At 36.5% G+C, this 21,501-nt stretch overlaps 1 protein-coding gene across 7 annotated transcripts in view; it reads right to left on the bottom strand.

Moving 5' to 3' along the window:
- Positions 1-17,000, bottom strand: part of CNTLN (centlein) — a 328,541-nt gene extending 311,541 nt beyond the window's left edge. For 5 of the 7 annotated variants that reach the window (XM_067744462.1, XM_067744468.1, XM_067744464.1 and 2 more), the window contains exons 1-2: positions 16,582-16,999; positions 7,188-7,276 (exon numbers count right to left, since the gene is read on the bottom strand). In XM_067744462.1, coding sequence (XP_067600563.1) covers positions 7,188-7,276; positions 16,582-16,941 — 449 coding nt within the window. In that variant the 5' untranslated portion in view covers positions 16,942-16,999. Of the gene's footprint in view, positions 1-7,187; positions 7,277-16,581 lie in introns of all 7 variants that reach the window. The other 2 variants (XM_067744463.1, XM_067744465.1) reach the window with 1 other exon arrangement.
- Between the last annotated feature and the right edge of the window lie 4,501 nt (positions 17,001-21,501).

The following is a 21,501-nucleotide window of genomic DNA, read 5'->3' as shown; positions in this document are numbered from 1 at the left end:
ACCACTGAATTCTACCAACCATTCAAAGAAGAATTAATACCAGTGCTTCAAAAAACCTTCCAAAAAATAGAAGAGAAGAGAATACTTCCCAACCCATTTTATAAAGCCAGTATTACCTTGATACAAAAAACACACAAAAACGTCATAAGAAAAGGAAACTACAGACTAATACCTCTTATGAATACAGATGCAAAAGTCCTCAACAAAATACTAGCAAACCAAATCCAACAACATATTAAAAGAATTATGTATCATGATCAGGTGGAATTTATTCCAGGAATGTAAGGTTGGTTTAACATCTGAAAATCAATTATTATAATAAATCATATCACTAAAATAGAAAACAAAAAGCACATGATCATCTCAATAGATACAGAAAATATACTTGACAAAATTCAATAGCCTTTCATAATAAAAACACTTAACAAACTAGGAATAGAAGGGAACTTCCTGAACTTGCTAAAGGACATCTATGAAAAACTGAGAGATAACTTTATACTTAATGGTGAAGGAGTGGGTGCTTTCTCCCTATGAACAGGAATAAGACAAAGATGTCTGCTCTGGCCACTTCTACTCAACAATGTATTGAAATTCTAACCAGGGCAAGTAGCCAAGAGAAAGAAATAAAAGGCATCAAGTTTCGAAAAGAAGAACAAAACTATTTCTATTTGCAGATGACATGATCTTGTAAGTAGAAAATCCTAAGGAATCTACCCAAAAACTTAGAACTGAAAAATGAGTTCTGCACAGTTGCAGGATAAGAGATCAATGTAAAACAATCAATTGTAATGTATACACTTAAACTAAACAATCTGAAAATAAACTTAAGAAAACAATTCCATTTATAATAAAATCAGAAAGAATAAAATATTAATAAATTTATCCAAAAAGGTGCAAAACATACTCTGAAAACTATAAAACAGTATTGAAAGAAATTTTAGGACAAACAAATAGTAACTGGAAAAACATCCCATGCTCATAATATAGAAGATTTAACATTGTTAAGATGGCAACATTACCCAAACTTATCCATTAAAAGAAGAAAAAGAAGAGTATAGGCTATTCTAAATTAGAGATATAATCCAGTGATCAAACTTAACAACACAAAAAAAAGAGATTTGGATAATACATTATGTGTCTCCTAATATGATGTGGTAAGAATCATATTATACCAAAGAAGATTTCTTTGCCAAAACATCAAACCTGAAACTGAATAAACCTCTAGGTCTCATTAAAAATTTATGATAATTGCAGAGTAAAAAAGATTATAATCAAAAAAGTCCAGAATGTGGGAAACTCTACAGGATAAATAATCCAACTGATTCCAAAAATAAGTTGCAAATAAAAAGAGAGAAAGACGGAGAGGAGGAAAAGGAACCTGTATACTCAGTAGGTAGACTATGTTTGAGTCCTCATAGAAACAAACCATCTTTCAAAAAAAGTTACGAGAGAATTGGAGAAATCTGAAAACTGGATATTTTATTACATTAGGGAACAACTATAGAATTCTAAGTATGATACAGATATCATGGTTATGTTTTCAAAAGGCCTTATCTTTCAGAGATGGAGTCAATCCTTATTCATAGATTCAGAATTCGTGAACTTTCCTACTCACTAAAACTTATTTTAAGCCTAAAATCAATACCATTGCACTTTTTCAGTCATTTGCAGACATGCAGAAAGTGGTGAAAAATTTAAGTCACCTGAACCACATGTTCCCAGCTGAGGTCAAACAAGGGGATGCTCTGTCTTCTTATTTCAGCTCTCATACTATAAACAAGTATTCTTCTCATGGTCTATCTAGTACCACATTTTTCACATTTCTGCCCTTCTGTTGATGATTTCACTATTTCAAATGACCACTAAGCATAGTGCTGAAGTGCTGTCTAGTGTTCCTAAGTGCAAGAAGGCTGTGACTTGCATATGGAGAAAAAATTGTTTTAGATAAACTGTTCAGGCATGAGTTACAGTACCATTGGTCATGAGCTCAATAGTAATAAATAAACAATATATATTAAATAAGATGTCTTTAAATAGAAACACATGTAAAGCAAGGTTATATGTTGATCAGTTGACAAAATGTTGTGACCAGAGGCTCATAGGAACTTAATCCTTTATCTCCCCTAGGAGCAATATTTCCATGTTTGCTAATTCAGTGTTCACATGACTTTATAAAACATAACTCCTGTGAATAACAAGAACTGACTGTAAACACCAATGGAATTGTGGGTAACATAACAGGATGTCTGGGATTTCCCTCAAAATAATCCACTGTGGTAGAGGGAGCAGAGGAGCAGAAAGGAAGTAGAAGTTTATAGATGAAACAAGATTGGTCATGTGCTGATAATTGTCCAAGCTGGTTGATGAGTAAACATGGGAGTTCATTAGTGTATTCTCTCTACCCTTGCATCAAATTAAAATTTTCCATAATAAAAACACATGCACACAAAAAACAAAAATATGTAAACAGACACCACACCAAAAAACTTACAAGGACATTATAATAGAGTACCAAAAAGGCAAAAAAGTAAAGAATTATTGATAAGACCAGCATTTTTTCAAATGGGTACCAAGGGCATTTGAAGCAGTACAGGCATACCTCATTTTATTGCACTTTGCTTTACTGCGCTTCACAAATACTGCATTTTACAAATTGAAGGTTTGTGGAAACCCTGCATCAAGCCAGTCTACCAGCGCCATTTTTCCAACAAAATTTACTTCATGTCTTTGGGTCACATTTTGGTAATTCTCACAATATTTCAAACTTTTTCATTATTATATTTGTTATGATAATCTGTGATCAGTGAGTGATCTTTGATGTTACTATTGAAAAAAGGGTATAACTCTCTGAAGACTCAGATGACAGCATTTTTAGCAATATTTTTAAATTACATACGTTGTTTTTTAGACATAATGTTGTTGCACACTTAATAGACTACAATGTAAACATAACTTTTATACGCACTTGAAAACAAAAAATTTGTGTGACTTGCTTTACTGCAATATTTACTTTACTACAGTGGTCTGGAACTGAACCCTCAAAGTCTCTGAGGGTTATTTAATTGAGCGGGATTATCCTATTTATTTCAGGATGTTTAGCAATCCCAGCCTCCATCTACTATGTCATTGGCACCACTGGTTAAAACCAGTGATTCTGGCAAAGCTTTATCCACAAGGCCATTTATCACAGCATCATCATACAATTTTCATAAAAAAAGGAACCTTAATGTACAACAACAAGACACTGATTAAATAATATGGCATATCAAAATAATAGAATATATTGTAACTCTAAAAATATTATTTTCTTTTGAATAATAATTATATTCGTCTTGAAAATAATGAACTGACAACATGTCACTGACTTGCCCAAATCACACTGCCTTGAGTCTATTAGCCTGGAAATAAGAAAAAGGGTCCAAAACGGACAAATATCTGAAAGACAGAAGGATGGACTCACTGAGACAAACACAGAGGAGAAAAATCCAAATAGTGTCTACAATGGAAAAGGAAGCTATTTTTTTCTGGAAGAGGCTCAGATAGGCTCTAATTACCCAATTAGTAAGTATGGAGAGCAGAAGTCCACAGGAATCAAGATGACTAAGGAACCATTAATCAAAAATCTGGGCTTCCCATTCATCCATGTTCAGAACAGCTACCTGCAGTATTTGCCTATAACAAATGGCCCAAGGCTACTTTCAAAAGAACCATGTTCCTGAAAAAGGTCCCTACCATGGTTGTTGGGACAAACAATACAATCAGAGAAGTGACTGACTTAAGAGCCTACTTCTCATTCTGTACAGTGAAGCCCATTTGCCATACATCCCTCAGGAAAGCTTGTTGATAGTCCCCTCCCTTCTCTTACACAATGCCCATAGTCAATCCTTTCATTCAGATGAGAAGCCTCTTGGTAACAGTTATATAAAAATGCAAAGTAAACTCATTAAAAGCAACATTTCTACATTAAGCAATATAGACCTTCATACAAAAACATGAACAGTCAGTAAAGAATCATCAAACGCTTGAAGAAAACTATCAGCATTAAAGTAAAAGAGTAGGAACAAACAGAAGTCACCCAACAGGAAACAAAGATAATGTAAGAAACAGAGAAGAACTTAAAAATTATAATCACAAAGATTAAAAACTTATCCTTTTAAAGAAGACTGCTATGAAAAAGGAAACATCAAATAAGAAATTTCTTAGAAGTAAAATTTTGATTTCTAAAACTAAAAAAAAATCAAATAACTAAATAGGGTAAATGGAAAAAAATCCATGTACTGATGGAAGAAAATGTAAGAAGACCATTCAGGAGACAAAACTAAAAGATGGAAAATATGACAGAAAAGAAGGCCAAGTTCAGAAGGTCCAATCTCTAACAGAGTGCAGAAGGAAAGAACAGACAAGGGGGAAAATATGAGAATCATATTTTTCTTCAATTGAAATAAAATCTCCAGTCTTGATATTGAAAGAACCCACAAAGGCTGAGAAGTTTGAATTTTTAAAAGACTCAAATTAAAAGATGATGTTGAAATTTTAAAATATCATATATATGAAGAGAAAATCCTAAAAACTTTAAGCAAGCTACCTAGAAAGAAATAAGAATCTCACTTGCACTGGGATCACACATACACTTGATAACACCACTGTATGCTAAAAGAAGATAACAAAGCTATACTTCAAAAAATCTGAGGGAAATTAAATGTACTTAAAATTTTATGTTCAGCTAAAGTATCAACCAAACAAAGGACAAAAGAAAGACATTTTAGGCACGTAAGGAGTCAGAAAGTGGACCACTTATGCATCCCTTCTGAGAAAAAAATTTTGAAAATATAATCCAACAAAAGAAAAAGGAAGACGTAGGATCTTAGAAACTGTGGCACTAGTTCAGTAGTACAATAAGAAGAAATCCGAGGATGGCAGCTATGAGTTGGTTTAGAAAGCAATTGGCCAAAATTCATACCATAAACCAAAGGGCCCAAGGAAGAATGTCTTCAGCCCATTATTCAAATGTCTGAACACTGACATTCTTTATGCTAAGAAATAGCAGAAAAGAAAAGCAATTAGAAATTCCAGGGGGAAAAAATGTTGTCCAGGAAGACCAAGGCACAAATATAAAATAACTTAAATGTAGCATAATTTGGGTAATTAATGGACTATAAAGAAAGATATTCTATTTGACTTTGATATTTGGAATATTCTTTTTTTGTCATACCATTTCCCTTATCAACAGGTCCAAACACACTACATGGTTCTCAAGGAAATAATATTTACATAATTATAAAATTATAAATGCAAATTACAAGTTTCCAATTTCAAAAGTCAATTCAAATTCCAAGGTATCTCATTGTGGACATCAGAATTACCTGGACATCAGATCTATGGACACCAGAATTACCTGGAAAGCTTATTTTAAAGACTCCTGGGCCGCATCCCTAAAGATTCAGTGGATCAGGGGAAAGTTCCAGAGACCTGCATTTTAAGAAATTTTCCAGTCCCCAAGGAAAAGAGGAAATTCTCTTCCAAGGAGGAGCCACTCAGCAGTGGACCTGAAGAGGCTGCTGCCAGCAAGAGCAGCAGCTCCAAGAAAAAGAAAAAGCTCCAAAAGCTATCCCAGGAAAATTAGAATGGACATTTCCCTAGTAGGGCATAACTTGCAGAGATATTTCTCAACCCATCCCCTATAGCCCAATAAAAATTTTTAAAAATAAAAAATTTTCAAAAAGAAATTTTCCAAGTATACCTTATGCACATTAAATTTTCAAGATTATAGCTGTAAAGCAGTAATCTCCAAAATTTTCCATTACATATCTTATGAGCAAAAGGCTTTTGAGTACCCACCCCAAAATATATGTGTATATTTATTTATAAATTGTTGATATACTTTTATGTGACCGCATATTATGTATATTATAAAATGTGAAAAATAAAAATCTTAAAGAATGAGAAAGATGACCTAACAATAATTTATTATTTGGTTCTGTCTCAACCAAGAGTAAAGGGAAAATTAAGAATCGCTTTAGAAAGTTGTAAAAAATAAATTAGAAAGTTGAAAAATGTATACAACTAAAAGGAGAGGAGGATAATGAAAGAATCACAGAAATGACAAAAGAAATCCCAAGAATATATCTTCTGAAGTCCTATTCTGCTAAAAAACAGTAAAACTGAGAGTGATCACATTTAATCTCTAGAATGACAGAGGAACTAATAAGGGTACTTCAACAAAATACTTAATTCTGATCATCAAAAGGAAAATCTCATTGATGAATTAGACATACAAGACCATGAGAAGAAACTAATTATTCTGTTTTAAGATTTCACGATAACCAAGGATGGTAAAATTAGCCATGGGTATGTATCATAGATTTTTCAAAGTCAAATTCCAGACAATATTAGAACGATCCCAGGGCTAGCGACTCCAAAGGTGAATATACTTCAAGTTATCAAAAACTGATATTCAGATTATATAATCATAATTCCAATTAAAAAAAAGAAAAGGCAACCATATGCTTAGCTTCTCATTTAGGAAATATAATGATATCCATTTAATAGGAAAGCAAGTGTTTTAATTGCTATCTACGTGTCATGAGACTACTGTATATCAAATGTTTGATAAGAAGTACCCAGCATCACTCCACTGTTTCTAATGACCAAGGAGAGGCCCAATAATCTATAGTTAAATGACTGGGCATCCCCTCCAGGGTAATACGGAAATCTCTCAACCTATTCCGGAACACTTACTCTACTCTGGCAAGGTCAACCCAGGCTCTCAAATACACACTGCAATTATCTTAGGGGAAAACTGAGCCATGTCTAGGAAGGATCATGTCTAGGAAGTTGCCTACAGGGTCAGTCTCTGAAGCCAAACAACAGGAACTTCTCCAATTTTTAAAGTTGAGTAGTAAGAGCTTAAAATATACACACACACACAAACACATACACACAAAGTGTCTCTCTTACCTGCAAACTTCCCAAATATGTCAGAATATGAGTAGAAGATAAGGCCTAGCTGTACTTAGCAAACTGACACACCTTGAAATAAATCCAGTAATTATAATATCATGCTCAACATTCCTTTGGAAATCAAATGAATCTCTTCAGGGGATTAATGCCAAGTGTTAATTTTAATAATGAAGAAAAACAAATTCAACAAACTAAATACTGATGAAAAAAATAACTTGGAAACTCACCTTTCCACAACCAAACTGATTGCTTGCGTGAGATCTGGGTTTGTCACCTGGAGACGTTTCCACAAAGACCATACGAATTCTTTATCAGCCTTAAAGAAATAAAAGACATTTTAAATTCATTGCTTTGTAGCTACAGCAGAGAAGGCAAGATACTGCATTAAATTAAAAAATGAAAAACGTAATTACTTGATCCCTAGTTCTATAACTATGAAACAGATTCTTGAAAAGTATAACGGGAAAGCTTTATTTTAAAAAGTTCTTACACTGGTAACCCACATTTATTTTACTATTTCTCCTACTCACATTTGAGGGTGCAAATGATGAAGGGCTGAATATTAAGGTAAATTTGTTCTAAAATGAGACTGTCCTCTAACTATTGCTCCATTTTCAGCTGCCCTTTTCAGCAAAATTCCTTGAAACAGCTGCCTACAATCATGGTCTCTTCTTCCTCACTCCCCACTCACTCTGTAACCTCCTCCAGTCAGACTTCCCTCCCCACCATAACGCTAAAATCATTTTTCAAGGTCCTCTATATTATCAATTCTTAATAGGCATCTCAAATTTAATTTATCCAAAATAAAGTTTTTGACTTCCTACCCTCTTACAAACCTGCCCTCTCTGCATCTCAGTAAATGACACCACCACCTACTTATTGTTTAAAAACTTAAGATCTAGGAGTCAATCTTGGTTGCTCTCTTTCTTCACATTTCATATCCAAACCATTAGTAAATCCTATTAGCCTTACCTACAAAATATATCCCAATTCTGAACACTTCTACCTAGTACAAGTGGAACAAGTACTATCCACCATCTTACTACGAGTCAACTCCACCACTTGCCTAGCTCCCTATAATGGTCCCCTGGGTTCCTTACAGCTCAAAATCGTCCAGTGGATTTCCATCAGATTAGGAAAACAATCCAAACTCTACCAAGGCCACATGACCCTACACATCTGGTCCTCCAGCCTCATCTATCACTCACCCTCTTGTTCACAGGGACCTTCTGGCTCTACTTGTACCAGGTCCTTTTAAATATACAACCTACCAGATTTTCATGTACATTATTACCTAACGTCGCTCAAGTCTTTGTTTAAATGTTACCTCTTCAAGAGAAGAGAAGTCTTCCCTAACTACTATATTTATAGCCACCAAAACCCACAAATCTCTGGAAACCCCTTACCCTGTTTAATTATTTTTTTCAAATCACATTTCATTTTATAATACTATATTTGTTTGGTAGTTTATTTGTTTGGTTTTACTTCTGTGACATCATCTATTCTCCCCTTCCTCTTAGTAACAGAAACCATTTTTGATCTTTGCTGCCAACTAAGACTGGCCTCTCTTGCCTATGGGCTCTGTGACTGAGTTCTGCCAATTAAATATAAGAAATGTCATTGGAAACCTTAAAATTGGACTTAAGTCTACCAAATGTGTTACAATTATTTTTTTCCAGTATGTTGTTGCTTATTTGACTTTATTTATGATGGAGACTTTTTGGGAAAAGGTAGTTATTATTTTTATATATTCAAACTTATCTTTTTCATTATGGCTTATGGTTTTCTTCTACAAGTTAAAAAAAGGCCTTCTCTACTCCAAGATTGGAAATATATTTACCCATACTTACTTCTTAAATTTTTATGTTTTCATTTTTTAATGTTCAAATCTTTCATTTTGTTTGACTGTTTTTTAAAGACTTTTGAAAGCTGGAGTACTGCAAAGTACTACCTTACCTAACTATACTTATATGTCATACTTTATCTTTTAGAAGCAAGAATTCAGCATTTAGGTATTAAAATGATTTCAGTTAAGGACAAGAAATGTCAATATATAGAGAAATTACATGTCATAAACCTCTGGTGAAGGAAAAGTTAAACTATGTAACATTATGTGCTCTTTTAAAAGGTATGTTGATGAAACTACAAAATCCCTGAAACCAATGTTATCTGGAGATTTATCTTATAGCTTGCCTTGGTAGAGTTTGGATTGTATCCTATAGCTTATCTTTGATAAGATAAGATAAGATAAGATATAGCTTATCTTATAGCTCTTCAAAACAAAAGAGTAACAAAAAAAGAAAACTACAGACCAATATCACTGATGAACAGAGATACAAAAATCCTCAACAAACTACTAGCAAACAGAATTCAACAGCACATTAAAAGGATCATACACCGTGATCAAGTGGGGTTTATCCCAGGAATGCAAGGATTCTTTAACATACGCAAATCAATGTGATAAACCATATTAACAAACTGAAGGAAAAAAACCATACCATCATCTCAATAGACACAGAAAAAGCTTCCAACAAAATTCAACACCCATTTATGATAAAAACCCTCCAGAAAATAGGCATAGAGGGAACTTACCTCAATATAAAAAGGCCACATATGACAAACCAACAGCCAACACTGTTTTCAATGGCGAAAAACTGAAATCATTGCCACTAAGATCAGGAACAAGACAAGGTTGCCCACTCTCACCACTATTATTCAACATAGTTTTGGAAGTTTTAGCCCAGCAATCAGAGAAGAAAAAGAAATAAAAGGAATCCAAATCGGAAAAGAAGTAAAACTGTCACTGTTTGCAGAGGACATGATACTATAGAGAATCCTAAAGATGCTACCAGAAAACTATTAGAGCTTATCAGTGAATTTGGAAAGTAGCAGGATACAAAATTAATGCACAGAAATGTCTTGTATTCCTATACACTAATGATGAAAAATCTGAAAGAAAATTAATGAAACACTCCCACTTACCAATGCAACAAAAAGAATAAAATACCTAGGAATAAACCTAAGGAGACAAAAGACCTGTATGCAGAAAACTATAAGACACTGATGAAAGAAATTAAAGATGATACAAACAGATGGAGAGATATACCATGTTCTTGGATTGGAAGAATCAACATTGTGAAAATGACTATACTACCCAAAGCAATCTACAGATTCAATGCAATCTCTATCAAACTACAAATGGCATTTTTCACAGAGCTAGAACAAAAAATTTCACAGTTTGTATGGAAACACAAAAGATCCCAAATAGCCAAAGCAATCTTGAGAAAGAGAAATGGAGCTGGGGGAATCAGGCTCCCTGACTTCACACTATACTACAAAGCTACATTAATCAAGACAGTATGGTACCCGCACAAAAAGAGAAATATAGATCAATGGAACAGGACAGAAAATCCAAAGATAAACCCATGCACATATGGTCACCTTATTTTTGATAAAGAAGGCAAGAATATACAGTGGAGAATAGACAGCCTCTTTAATAAGTGGTGCTGGGGAAAATGGCTAGATACATGCAGAAGAATGAAATTAGAATACTTCCTAACACCATACACAAAAATAAACTCAAAATGGATTAAAGACCTAAATGTAAGGCCACACACTATAAAACTCTTAGACAAAAACATAGGCAGAACACTCTATGACATAAATCACAGCAAGATCTTTTTTGACCCACCTCCTAGAGAAATGGAAATAAAAACAAAAATAAACAAATGGGACCTAATGAAACTTAAAAGCTTTTGCACAGAAAAGGAAACCATAAACAAGACGAAAAGACAACCCTCAGAATGGGAGAAAATATTTGCAAATGAAGCAACTGACAAAACAATTAATCTCCAAAATATAAAGGCAGGTCATGCAGCTCAATATCAAAAAAACAAACAACCCAATCCAAAGATGGGCAGAAGACCTAAATAGACTTTTCTCCAAAGAAGATATAGAGATTGCCAACAACCACATGAAAGGATGCTGAACATCACTAATCATTAGAGGAATGCAAATCAAAACTACAATGAGGTATCACCTCACACCAGTCAGAATGGCCATCATCAAAAAATCTACAAACAATAAATGCTAGAGAGAGTGTGGAGAAAAGGGAACCCTCTTGCACTGTTGGTGGGAATGTAAATTGATACAGCCACTATGGAGAACAGTATGGAGGTTCCTTAAAAAACTAAAAATAGAACTACCATATGACCCAGCAATCCCACTACTGGGCATGTACCCTGAGAAAACCATAATTCAAAAAGAGTCATGTACCACAATGTTCACTGTAGCTCTATTTACAATAGCCAGGACATGGAAGCAATCTAAGTGTCCATCAACAGATGAATGGATAAAGAAGATGTAGCACATATACACAATGGAATATCAGCCATAAAAAGAAACAAAACTGAGTTATTTGTAGTGAAGTGGATGGAGCCAGAGTCTGTCATACAGAGTGAAGTAAGTCAGAAAGAGAAAAACAAATACCATATGCTAACACATATATAAGGAATCTAAAAAAAAAAAAAGGGGGGGCTTCCCTGGTGGCGCAGTGGTTGAGAGTCCGCCTGCCGATGCAGGGGACATGGGCTCGTGCCCCGGTCCGGGAGGATCCCACATACCGCGGAGCGGCTGGACCCGTGAGCCATGGCCGCGGAGCCTGTGCGTCCAGAGCCTGTGCTCCGCAACGGGAGAGGCCACAGCAGTGAGAGGCCCGTGTACCGCAAAAAAAAAAAAAAAAAAAAAAAAAAAAAGGTTCTGAAGAACCTAGGGGCAGGATAGGAATAAAGACGCAGATGTAGAGAATAAACTTGAGGACACAGGGAGGGGGAAGGGCAAGCTGGGACGAAGTGAGACAGTGGCATGGACATATATACACTACCAAATGTAAAATAGATAGCTAGTGAGAAGGAGCCACATAGCACAGGGAGATCAGCTCAGTGCTTTGTGTCCACCGAGAAGCGTACGATAGGGAGGGTGGGAGGGAGACGCAAGAGGGAGGGGATATGGGGATATATGTATACATATAGCTGATTCACTTTGTTATACAGCAGAAAGTAACACACCATTGTAAAGCAATTATACTCCAATAAAGATGTTTAAAAAAAATAGAAAAAAAAATAGTAAAGAGTCACATGTATTTTTCACCTCAACTCCTCTACCTAAAATACTAAGCAAGAAAGGTTAACAAAAGTAAAAACTTAAAAAAAAGTAGGTTTTCAACATTTACAAAATAACTGAGTTACTCCAGCTTAACTAAGTGTGACTTACTAATAAAGGACTTAGCTCTAATACAGTTAGAAGGACAAAGTAAGAAATCAATAAATATCTGATGAAAAAAATCTTTACATATTAATTTATACATTTTTTTCTTTCTTTTTGCTATTGTTATGGTTAATGGTTATTTCACATCTCCTCTTTAATCCCCACCAAGGAGAAAGTAACAACAAACTCTCCTTAAATTGTTTTTATCATAGAGGCCAGAAAAAAAAGCAACCAGAAGAAAAGACTCCTCCAGAAACAGTCTATTGTTAATTTATAACTACAATTTATACCCAGAAGTCACTAGGGGGAGACCTTTCTAATTTCCAAATTTCTCTATTAAACTTCAGTTATTAATTTCTTTTGTTATTAATTTATGATCAGCAATGGTATTCAGATTTTGTCACCTAAAAATACTCAAATGTATAAGTGATACTTGACTTGAGAAAAAGAAGTAAGTTCTTTTGTGAGCAATAAAATGCTACAAATGGATTGTGGGACTATTGTACAATATGTATTAGTTTTTGTAAGTTTTTTAGTTATTTAAATGCTATATAATCTTCAATGTGGATTATACCTCTAATTATTAAAAAGACGCTCCTTCATATACAAAAAAAAAAAGCCCCCAAAAAACACAAAACTAGTTTCCAAACTATTCCACACATTATTAAAACAAGGAAACTAACTACTACCAACCATATTATCTTTATATTTTCCTTTCCTTTGGGCATTTAAAATGTTCTTTTCAAAAATTAAAAGTAAAAATCCTTAAATATTACTCATTATAAAATGCCTTATTCTTACTACAAAACTTCCACACAGAATCAAATAATTTAAAATATAAATTTAAAAATACTACTCCTTCTCACAAAGTTTATTAAACTCAGCCAATGAGAGCTGACTAAATGCCCGAAGATTTGGGTCTGAGTTATCTTAGCAGTGGATTGGCTTTGACTTTCACTTATCAACATGGAAATAAATATCAACTTTACAGACACAGATAAACAAAATTATCTTTTTCACTGGGTACCTACTCTCCCACCACCTAGTTTAGTATATGCCAACATAATAGGCCCTCGATTGACCTCTACTGCACGAATGAATTCAACAAACATATGAAAACTATTTTCTATATTTAAACAAATTAATTTCCTACCAGAACTCAAAGAAAACAATGGAAAGAGTTTAATTACAAAGTATGGCACAAACTAGCCACTCACTAAATTATATTATGAAAAATAACTGTACAAAAAGATTCATCTATTAGAATACAGCTCCTAACAACAGTGAGAATTCTAATTATACAACATGTTCTCAATGTTTTTTTCTTTTTTTGACCGTGCTGCACCGCATGCAGGATCTTAGTTTTCTCACCAGGGATCAAACCTGCACCCCCTGCAGTGGAAGCGTGGAGTCTTAACCACTGGACCGCCAGGGAAATCCCTCAATTTTGTTTTTTCTTTGTGAATGACTGGACAAGGTTTCAACACACCTAAATGTCTACTAAAAAATGTAACTGGTTGATTTCTGTAGTTATATACTCTTAATTCCAACATCACATACATCATGAAAGTTAATTTCATCATGAAAGTTGGAGTAATACACATATATTTCATTTGAACACCATAATATATCTTTACCTGAAATTGGTATATAGGTTTAGTAAATATTTTTGGCTGTGACTAAAAAGAGAAATATGGTTTGAGATATACATAAATTTGTGTGTGTGTGTACACCTGTATGTGTGTCTATACATATATACATTACACATACATAACTTTTTCTTATCTGATATTCTATAAGTGGTAAAAAATGTGCACATACACATACCCACAACCCCATTCTTGGTCACAAATAGACCACAATCTTGAAATACAAAATCAAAATTAAGAGTATGGTGAAGTTAGGTTCTAAATCAGTGAATAAAGCATGACTGTCATGAACCTGAAATTGATCTTTGGAGTACCTTTGAAAGTTCCTTAGAAAATGCTAGATTTGGAAGCTAACCTATTCTCAGTAAATCCAATACGGACAACTTTTCTTCCCACACTGAAATCAACCACTTTTTCTTCATCTAAGTATGTGTATGTTGCTTGCTAACCTGGGGCCATATGAAAAAAAGTTTAAATATCACAATCACATAGAGTAGGATGAGATACTCATATTAAGAGAAACAGTTGAAACAGATTGTTTTCTATTACATGCTTATTCTGAGTCATTCCAATGGACTGGAATGGTACATGGAATCACTTTCTTTTTCTTCACCAAGCACATATAATTGAATTCCTGTAAGTTAAACGTGGGGAGAAAACCAACTAATTTAAATGAAGCTGCAACTTATGACCAGAGACTAATTAATTAGTGGGGTTCTTTTTCCCAAAGTGTGCATTTTGCCCATTACTGGGCTGTGAAATTAATTTAGTAGATATTAGCAGCACTTTCTTAAATAATAGATTTTAAAAGAAAACATCAGAGTTCAGGACACACAGGGTAAATATTCTTTCTGAAATTATATGCATGTGTATGTGTGTCTACTTACTAGGTTGACGTAAAATGAATTTCTTATCTTGGGTACAATTTTTGAGAGCTGTGGAAAACACAGGGGTTAATACTATGTGTTCTTGGGTACTGTGATTTCTAGCTTAATATATAAGTGGAAGAACTAATTTTAAAAATGTAAAAGTGAATGTTTAATTACTTAAATGCTTTTTATAAAACAATTCAATTATTATGTCTCCCAAATTTCCCCAAAAGCAGGAGTATGATTTGACTGAAGTTTTATGGTATGGGATAGTGCCAACCTCATCTCACATTACTGGAATGCCTATGATCATCTAACAGTGTCAGTACTATAAAATCTCAAGAACCATTGTTCTAGGCTACCTATGACCATCTCAATTCTTACATCTTCCGTAGTCCCATTTTGAAAGAATATTATAGTTAAAGGATTGGGGGAAGAGGGTCATTGGGCTGTTTCCAACAGACTGATTTCTTAATCAAGTCAGTCACAAAACTAAACATCTTAGTTCCTCATCCAGCTCAGGGCACAACTATGGTAAATACAGAGTAAGGGGTAGCGGAGAAAGGGTGTAGAAGATATGGGCAAACAGCATCTTAGATTAGGACTTGCCAAAGTAACAAAGCCCTTTATCATGGATTCACATCTTTAAACTACCCAAAGGTGAAGACTGAGATGACAAAACGCTTTAATTCCTTGGTGTCTTTTATTTATCCCTTTGCTCCTTACCCAGTGAAGAATAGAGAATGGAAAGTCAAAAGGAGGCAGTCACATAATACCTCCCCAACTTGTTTAAGCAAAGACATATTCAATTTGAACAAGACTACTGTGTTTTTACATCCTTGACTCAATCAGTAAAATCCTGCAAAAGAATCCAATAGAATTATGAGAATGAAATTCAGGAATTTTTATTAATCTAAACTTATGATATTGTTTATAAAGTTACCTTGTTGTTTAGCAGTTCTTAATTGGTTCTGTCTTGAAGACAGAGTGACTCAAAGATCTACTGTTGAGTGAATTCCGAACATTTAGTCACCCAACCCTGTTAAAGGTTCTGGTAAATTCGGAGAAGAGATGGTGGTAAGGATGCAAAACTATAAAGGAAAATCAAATCTTTCTGAACATGAGTAGTCAAGCCATCTTTGGTATATACGAATAACAGGAAAGTAATGTTAAAGCAATTGATTTAGTAAATGCTTTTCCCAGGCAAGATGAAAATGAGATTTCTCGCTCCAGAAGTATGGAATTAACTTAGTTGGTTAATAAATATTAAGCATCATCTACTGTGAATGAAAATTCCCAGCCTGAGACTCCCTAAAAATTATTGGTCTGTTTTAACAACTTAAGTTTTACTTAAGAACAAGGGCAAGTGTGGGTTTGACAATTAAAAACAGGCTCCTTCATCCATGGGTTTTATTTCAATAAGAGTGTTTCCACTTTCCCATTCCACATTTCAACTCAGGGATTGCACTCCTGCTGCACCAAGTACCACTACAGTCACGACACAGACCTTGGGCTTGGGGGCGGTAGGGGTGCGACTGCGCGTTTTGGTGGGATCCAAGTGAGGTCAACCAAACCCAGGGCGCCTTGGCCGACCCTGCCCGCCCACTGTCCGGAGAAGGGCGGGAGCCCGAGGTCGGCGAGCCGGACGAGACCGCCTCCCTCAGCCCAGAGCTGCGGGCCAGGCTGGGTGTGGGAGCCGGCACCGGGCGCCGCCGGGCGGAGGTGGGTGGGTCCCAAACCCGCGCAGCTAGGCAGCCGAAGGCAGAAGGAGACGGGCGCATTTCCCCACCGGCCCCGGCCCGGCTGTGGAGGGGAAAGACCGGCGGCCACCTCGATACCTGACACAGGGCCAGCTCCTCCTTTACGCTGCTCAGCTCTTCCTCCAGCAGCTGCGTCCGGGTCACCATCGCCTCCTCTACCGAGATGCCCTCTAGTCGCATGGACCCCATGGGCGCGCTGTGGAGGGGAGCCTGAGCCGCAGCTGTCCGCCCTGGCCCTCGCTGGCCCTCTGACCCTTCTTCGCCCCGCCGGGGTAAATCGCTTTTGTCCATGACGCCCTCCCGCGCTGCGCCCGCAAGACCCGAAGTGTCGCTTAGCACTTCGTGTGCCACAGCTCCCAGCCCAACACGTGGGGACCCGGGCCCCAACTGTCGCGCGGCGGGCGGAGGGAGCTGTGAGGGCCGCAAGCGCGCCGCCATGGCCGCGGCTACTAACGGGTCAAGTTCCCTCTAGGAAACTCCTCCTCCCCTTCCCCATCCGAGCAAGCCCGAAGCTCCGAGCTGCGCATGCGCCCGACTTTTCCCGCCTTGGCGCGCGGCGTTTCGCGCTCGCGGGTCCTGGCTGGCTTCCCACGGGCCGCGCGCCCGGCGCGAGCGTTAGCGGCGCACGCGCCGTGGCCCGAAGAGTCAGGCGGCTCCGCCCCGCGCACTATCCCCGCGTGCCCTGGTCAGTCTTTAACCTGCAACGTCACGGCTTCCCGCACGCCTAAAATCCTACCTGCTGCTTTGCGCCTAGCTTACATCCCACTTCTTAAAGCCTTCCTTGACAAGCCCCTACCCCCAAATGATCCCTAACTGTGAATTCCTCTGCCTTCAAGGCCCATGCCAACTCGTTTGTCACGTTTCATTGACCGCCCTGTAGTGTTAGTTATAGGGCTAATCCCTCCAGCGCTGTTGTAAACTCCTTGAGGATCAGGGAATAAGTTTTACACTTAAGTGTTTTCTTCAAACCCTTTAGCAAAACTGCTTGACGTACAGCTGACAACCAACTGACTGATGTTGAGGAGATGTGGAAAGCCTTGGGCTGAGCTGGAACTAGCGGGCAGGTTTCCCATTTGAATTATGATCTTTTGTGCACCCTTTGTCTTTTGCAAGAGTCAGGACTTCCTTTGAGTTTTATGTCAGCTTCTTTACGCAGTTGGCTGCGTATCAGAGTGAGTGTGACCCGCATTCCCACAGTTTGGATCCTTGGACTAATTTGAAGCCAGTAATTTGGAGCGTGGTTAAAGAAACAAGACCAACTCTATTGTTCATCCTCTCTTTTTCTTCTTTTTTCCTTCCTTCCTTCCGGCTTTGTTTATAAACTTTGAATAACCTCTTTTTCTGTCATTAAAACACGTCCTACTCGTGATGAGTTTAGTAAGGAGATGCGCTTGAGCTAGCACTCGAGTTCTACCGAAAGCTAGATCGCTGTCCTCTGCGGAAAAGGTTCCAGAGTACTTGGAGAGCTGAGATGGGTTAAGGAGGACTGTGGAAATAGGGAGGTGACCGTTTTAACTGATGACCTCTTCATTTAATCAAAATTACCGCTTTGTGCCAGAATCTAGTCAGCACATCAAAAGACACCCTCCCTAGGGGATATGGGGATATATGTATACATATAGATGATTCACTTTGTTATACAGCGGAAACTAACACAACATTGAAAAGCAGTTATACTCCAATAAAGATGTTTAAAAAAACAAAAGACACTCTCCCAGTCAGAATTCTGCTGAGGCAGGATGATTGTGCTTTCTTCCCACTGAAGGTGAATATTTAATAAAATTTATAAAAGGATTACACTAGAAAAAGTACATATAAGCCTGTCTTAAAAGTAGCTACCATATTGAACATTTACTATATGCTGAGTCCAGTGATAACTACTTTTCACATATGTACTCATTCAATTCTCACAACATGAGGGTAAAATAGATGTTATTATCCCCATTTTACTAGTGAGAAAACTGAGATTTAAAAAATTACTCTACCTTGTCTGAAGTCCCACATCTGGTATTAAAGCTAGAATACAGATCCACTTAACTCTAAAACCCATCCTTTGATTCCTACCCTTACTCCATACCTGTCACTTGAAATACAGCATTAGGTCTGATAGCACATGAGACTTTGTTGGGTTTAAGACTATGGGAATTCTAATCACATGACTCACATATTTGGCATGAAATCAATGCGAATGTACATTTTCAATGGCTATTTGGTACTCACTCAGAGGGTATCATTTCATCTAAAATGAAAAATAAATAGAAAAATTCTTTTGAAAAGTAGTGGAGTCTCTTCTATTATGTACAATGGATAAATAAACATATTTGAAAAGAAGGATATATCTGAATCTATGACTAGGTAGACAATTTTTTTTAATTTTTTTTGGTGCTAAAATACACATAACACAAAATTTACCATTATAGCCACTTAAGTGGCTGCAAATAAAGAACAATCCAAAGTTGTTAAGTACATTCAAAATGTTAGGCAACAATCACCACTATCTAGTTCCAGAACATTTTCAGCACCCCAAACCAAAAACCCTTACTTATTAAACAGTTACTTTCCATTTCTGCTATCTCCCAAGCCTGCCCCAGGTAACTACCAATCTGCTTTGTATCTATAGTTTTGTCCATTCTGCATATTTCATCTAAATGAAGCCATTCAGCATGTGGCCTTTTATGTCTGGCTCCTTTCACTTAGCATGTTTTCAAGGTTCATTCAATTTTTAGCATCAGTACTTCATTCTTTTTCATAGCTGAATAATATTCCGTTTTATGGATATACCACAATTTGTTTATCCATTCATCCATTCATGGCATTTTGGTTGTTTCCACATCTTGCCTATTATGAATAGAGCTACTATGAACATTCGCATACAAGTTATTATTTGAACACCTATTTTCAAATATTTTGTGTATATACCTAGGAGTGAAATTGTTGGGTCATTTGGTAATTCTATGTTTAAGTTACTGAAGAACCGCCTGTTTTCCACAGTAGCTGCCCCATTTACATTCCCACCAGCAATGTATGAGAATTTCAATTTCTCTGCATCCGCACAAACACTTGTCATTTTCCTTTTTTATATTGGTTATACTATTGAGTGGGAAATAGTGTCTCATTGTGGTTTTGATTTGCATTTCCTTAAGGACTAATGACATTTATCATCTTTTCATGTGCTTGTTAGATATTTGTTTATTTCTTTGGAGAAATGTCAATTCAAGTCCTTTGTCCACTTATTAAATGGGTTGTTTGTCTTTTTGTTATTGAGTTGTTAACAGTTCTTTACTGGCAGAGAATTTTCAAGAACTGAAACTTGCACATTTTCAGAAACATACATAGGAAGTTCTTTCTTGCATTAGTTACTTGCTAAAATGACAGAAATGTGTGAAACACTGTATATTAACACCTGTAACTCAGAAAGATAAGTTAAAGATCTGAAATAATACCTAAATAAAAATGTCCAAAACAATCAAGTGTTTCTCCTGTGCAATTTTCTGTTCAAACATTTAAAAGTGATGATTTCTGTTCTTCAGAAATGCATAATAAAGTCTGCTGAGGATGAAGTATATTAAACTACAGAAACACACGATTCTATCTATATCACCATTGTATAGTTGAAATATTGGGGAAAATGAGGGAAATGTGCAAATTAATATGGCATTTAAATTGCATCTCTCACTTTAATTTTAAAAATTTAAATCTAACTTCTATTTAAAAAGAGAAAAATGTGTTAGCACTTTCTCAGCCTTTATGTTTCTTGTTTTTCAGAAAGAATGCCAAATTTTAAGACATGTTTATTTCTCCTTTACCAATTTGGTATACTCTTTATTTGGGCAATGGATTTAATTGTTAAATCTAAAGCCACTATTAGGTATTGGTAAGACATTAAATATCATAGATTTCTTTCATATCATTTTGACATTTATCTCAATTTTAAGGTTCTTGCCATATTCTAGGGATCTAAATCAAGAATAGCCTATTGCCACTCCTTCAACATTAAAAGATAATCCCAGGGCTTCCCTGGTGGCGCAGTGGTTGAGAGTCCTCCTGCCGATGCAGGTGACACGGGTTCGTGCCCTGGTCTGGGAAGATCCCACATGCCGCGGAGCGGCTCGGCCCGTGAGCCATGGCCACTGAGCCTGCGCGTCCGGAGCCTGTGCTCCGCAACAGGAGAGGCCACAGCAGTGAGAGGCCCGCGTACAGCAAAACAAAAAAAAGATAATCCCACAAACTAGAATGTGCCATTGTGGCACTGGAATCAGCAGTAGACATATCATGTCAGTCTACTGTGGACAAACTGCAATCCAGGAGTTAAGAGTAAACCAAGAAAATTGTTTTGTACTTGTAATTACTGTTGGCCTTTGTATCCATGGGTTCCACACTGCAGATTCAACCAAACATGGATCAAAACTATTCAGAAAAAAAATTTGAGAAAATTCCAAAGAGAAAAACTTGAATTTGCCACATGCCAGCAACGATTTACATAGCATCTACATTGTATTAGGCATTACAAGTAATCTAGAAATGATTTAAAGTATACGGGAGTATGTGCATAGGTTATATGCAATACAACTTTATTTAATACAAAGAATTTGAGCACCAGCGGATTTTGGTATCCAGGGGGGTCCTGGAACCAATCCCTCAAGGATACTGAAGGAAGACTGTAATACAATTTTGTTCGAGTGATGCCTGGCAACTATTGATCAGTCCTGAGAGTGTTCTAGGTCAAGATCATAGGTATCTAAGGATGGCATCATCAGTTCCAGTTGTCCCACGTGATTTTCCTGCAGTTCAAAAAGGATGACCTTACAGAGCTACAACAACAGAACTTCATCTTCCATTTTCATCTTCAATGATTACATAACAGTCCAAAACTGTTTAAATAACTGTCTTTTCTTTCCTTACTAATAGGCTTTTCTAAAATTATCTCCATTAAGTCCTAACTCTCAGTGTGGGTGTTGTTCTAGAGAAAAAAATAAGCCATGTGCTGTTGTTCTGAGT

Source organism: Pseudorca crassidens, chromosome 7 (genome assembly GCF_039906515.1).
Source record: "Pseudorca crassidens isolate mPseCra1 chromosome 7, mPseCra1.hap1, whole genome shotgun sequence".
Lineage (NCBI taxonomy): Eukaryota > Metazoa > Chordata > Mammalia > Artiodactyla > Delphinidae > Pseudorca > Pseudorca crassidens.
The sequence above is the reverse complement of the archived record's forward strand: the minus strand, read 5'-3'. Positions and strand labels throughout refer to the sequence as shown.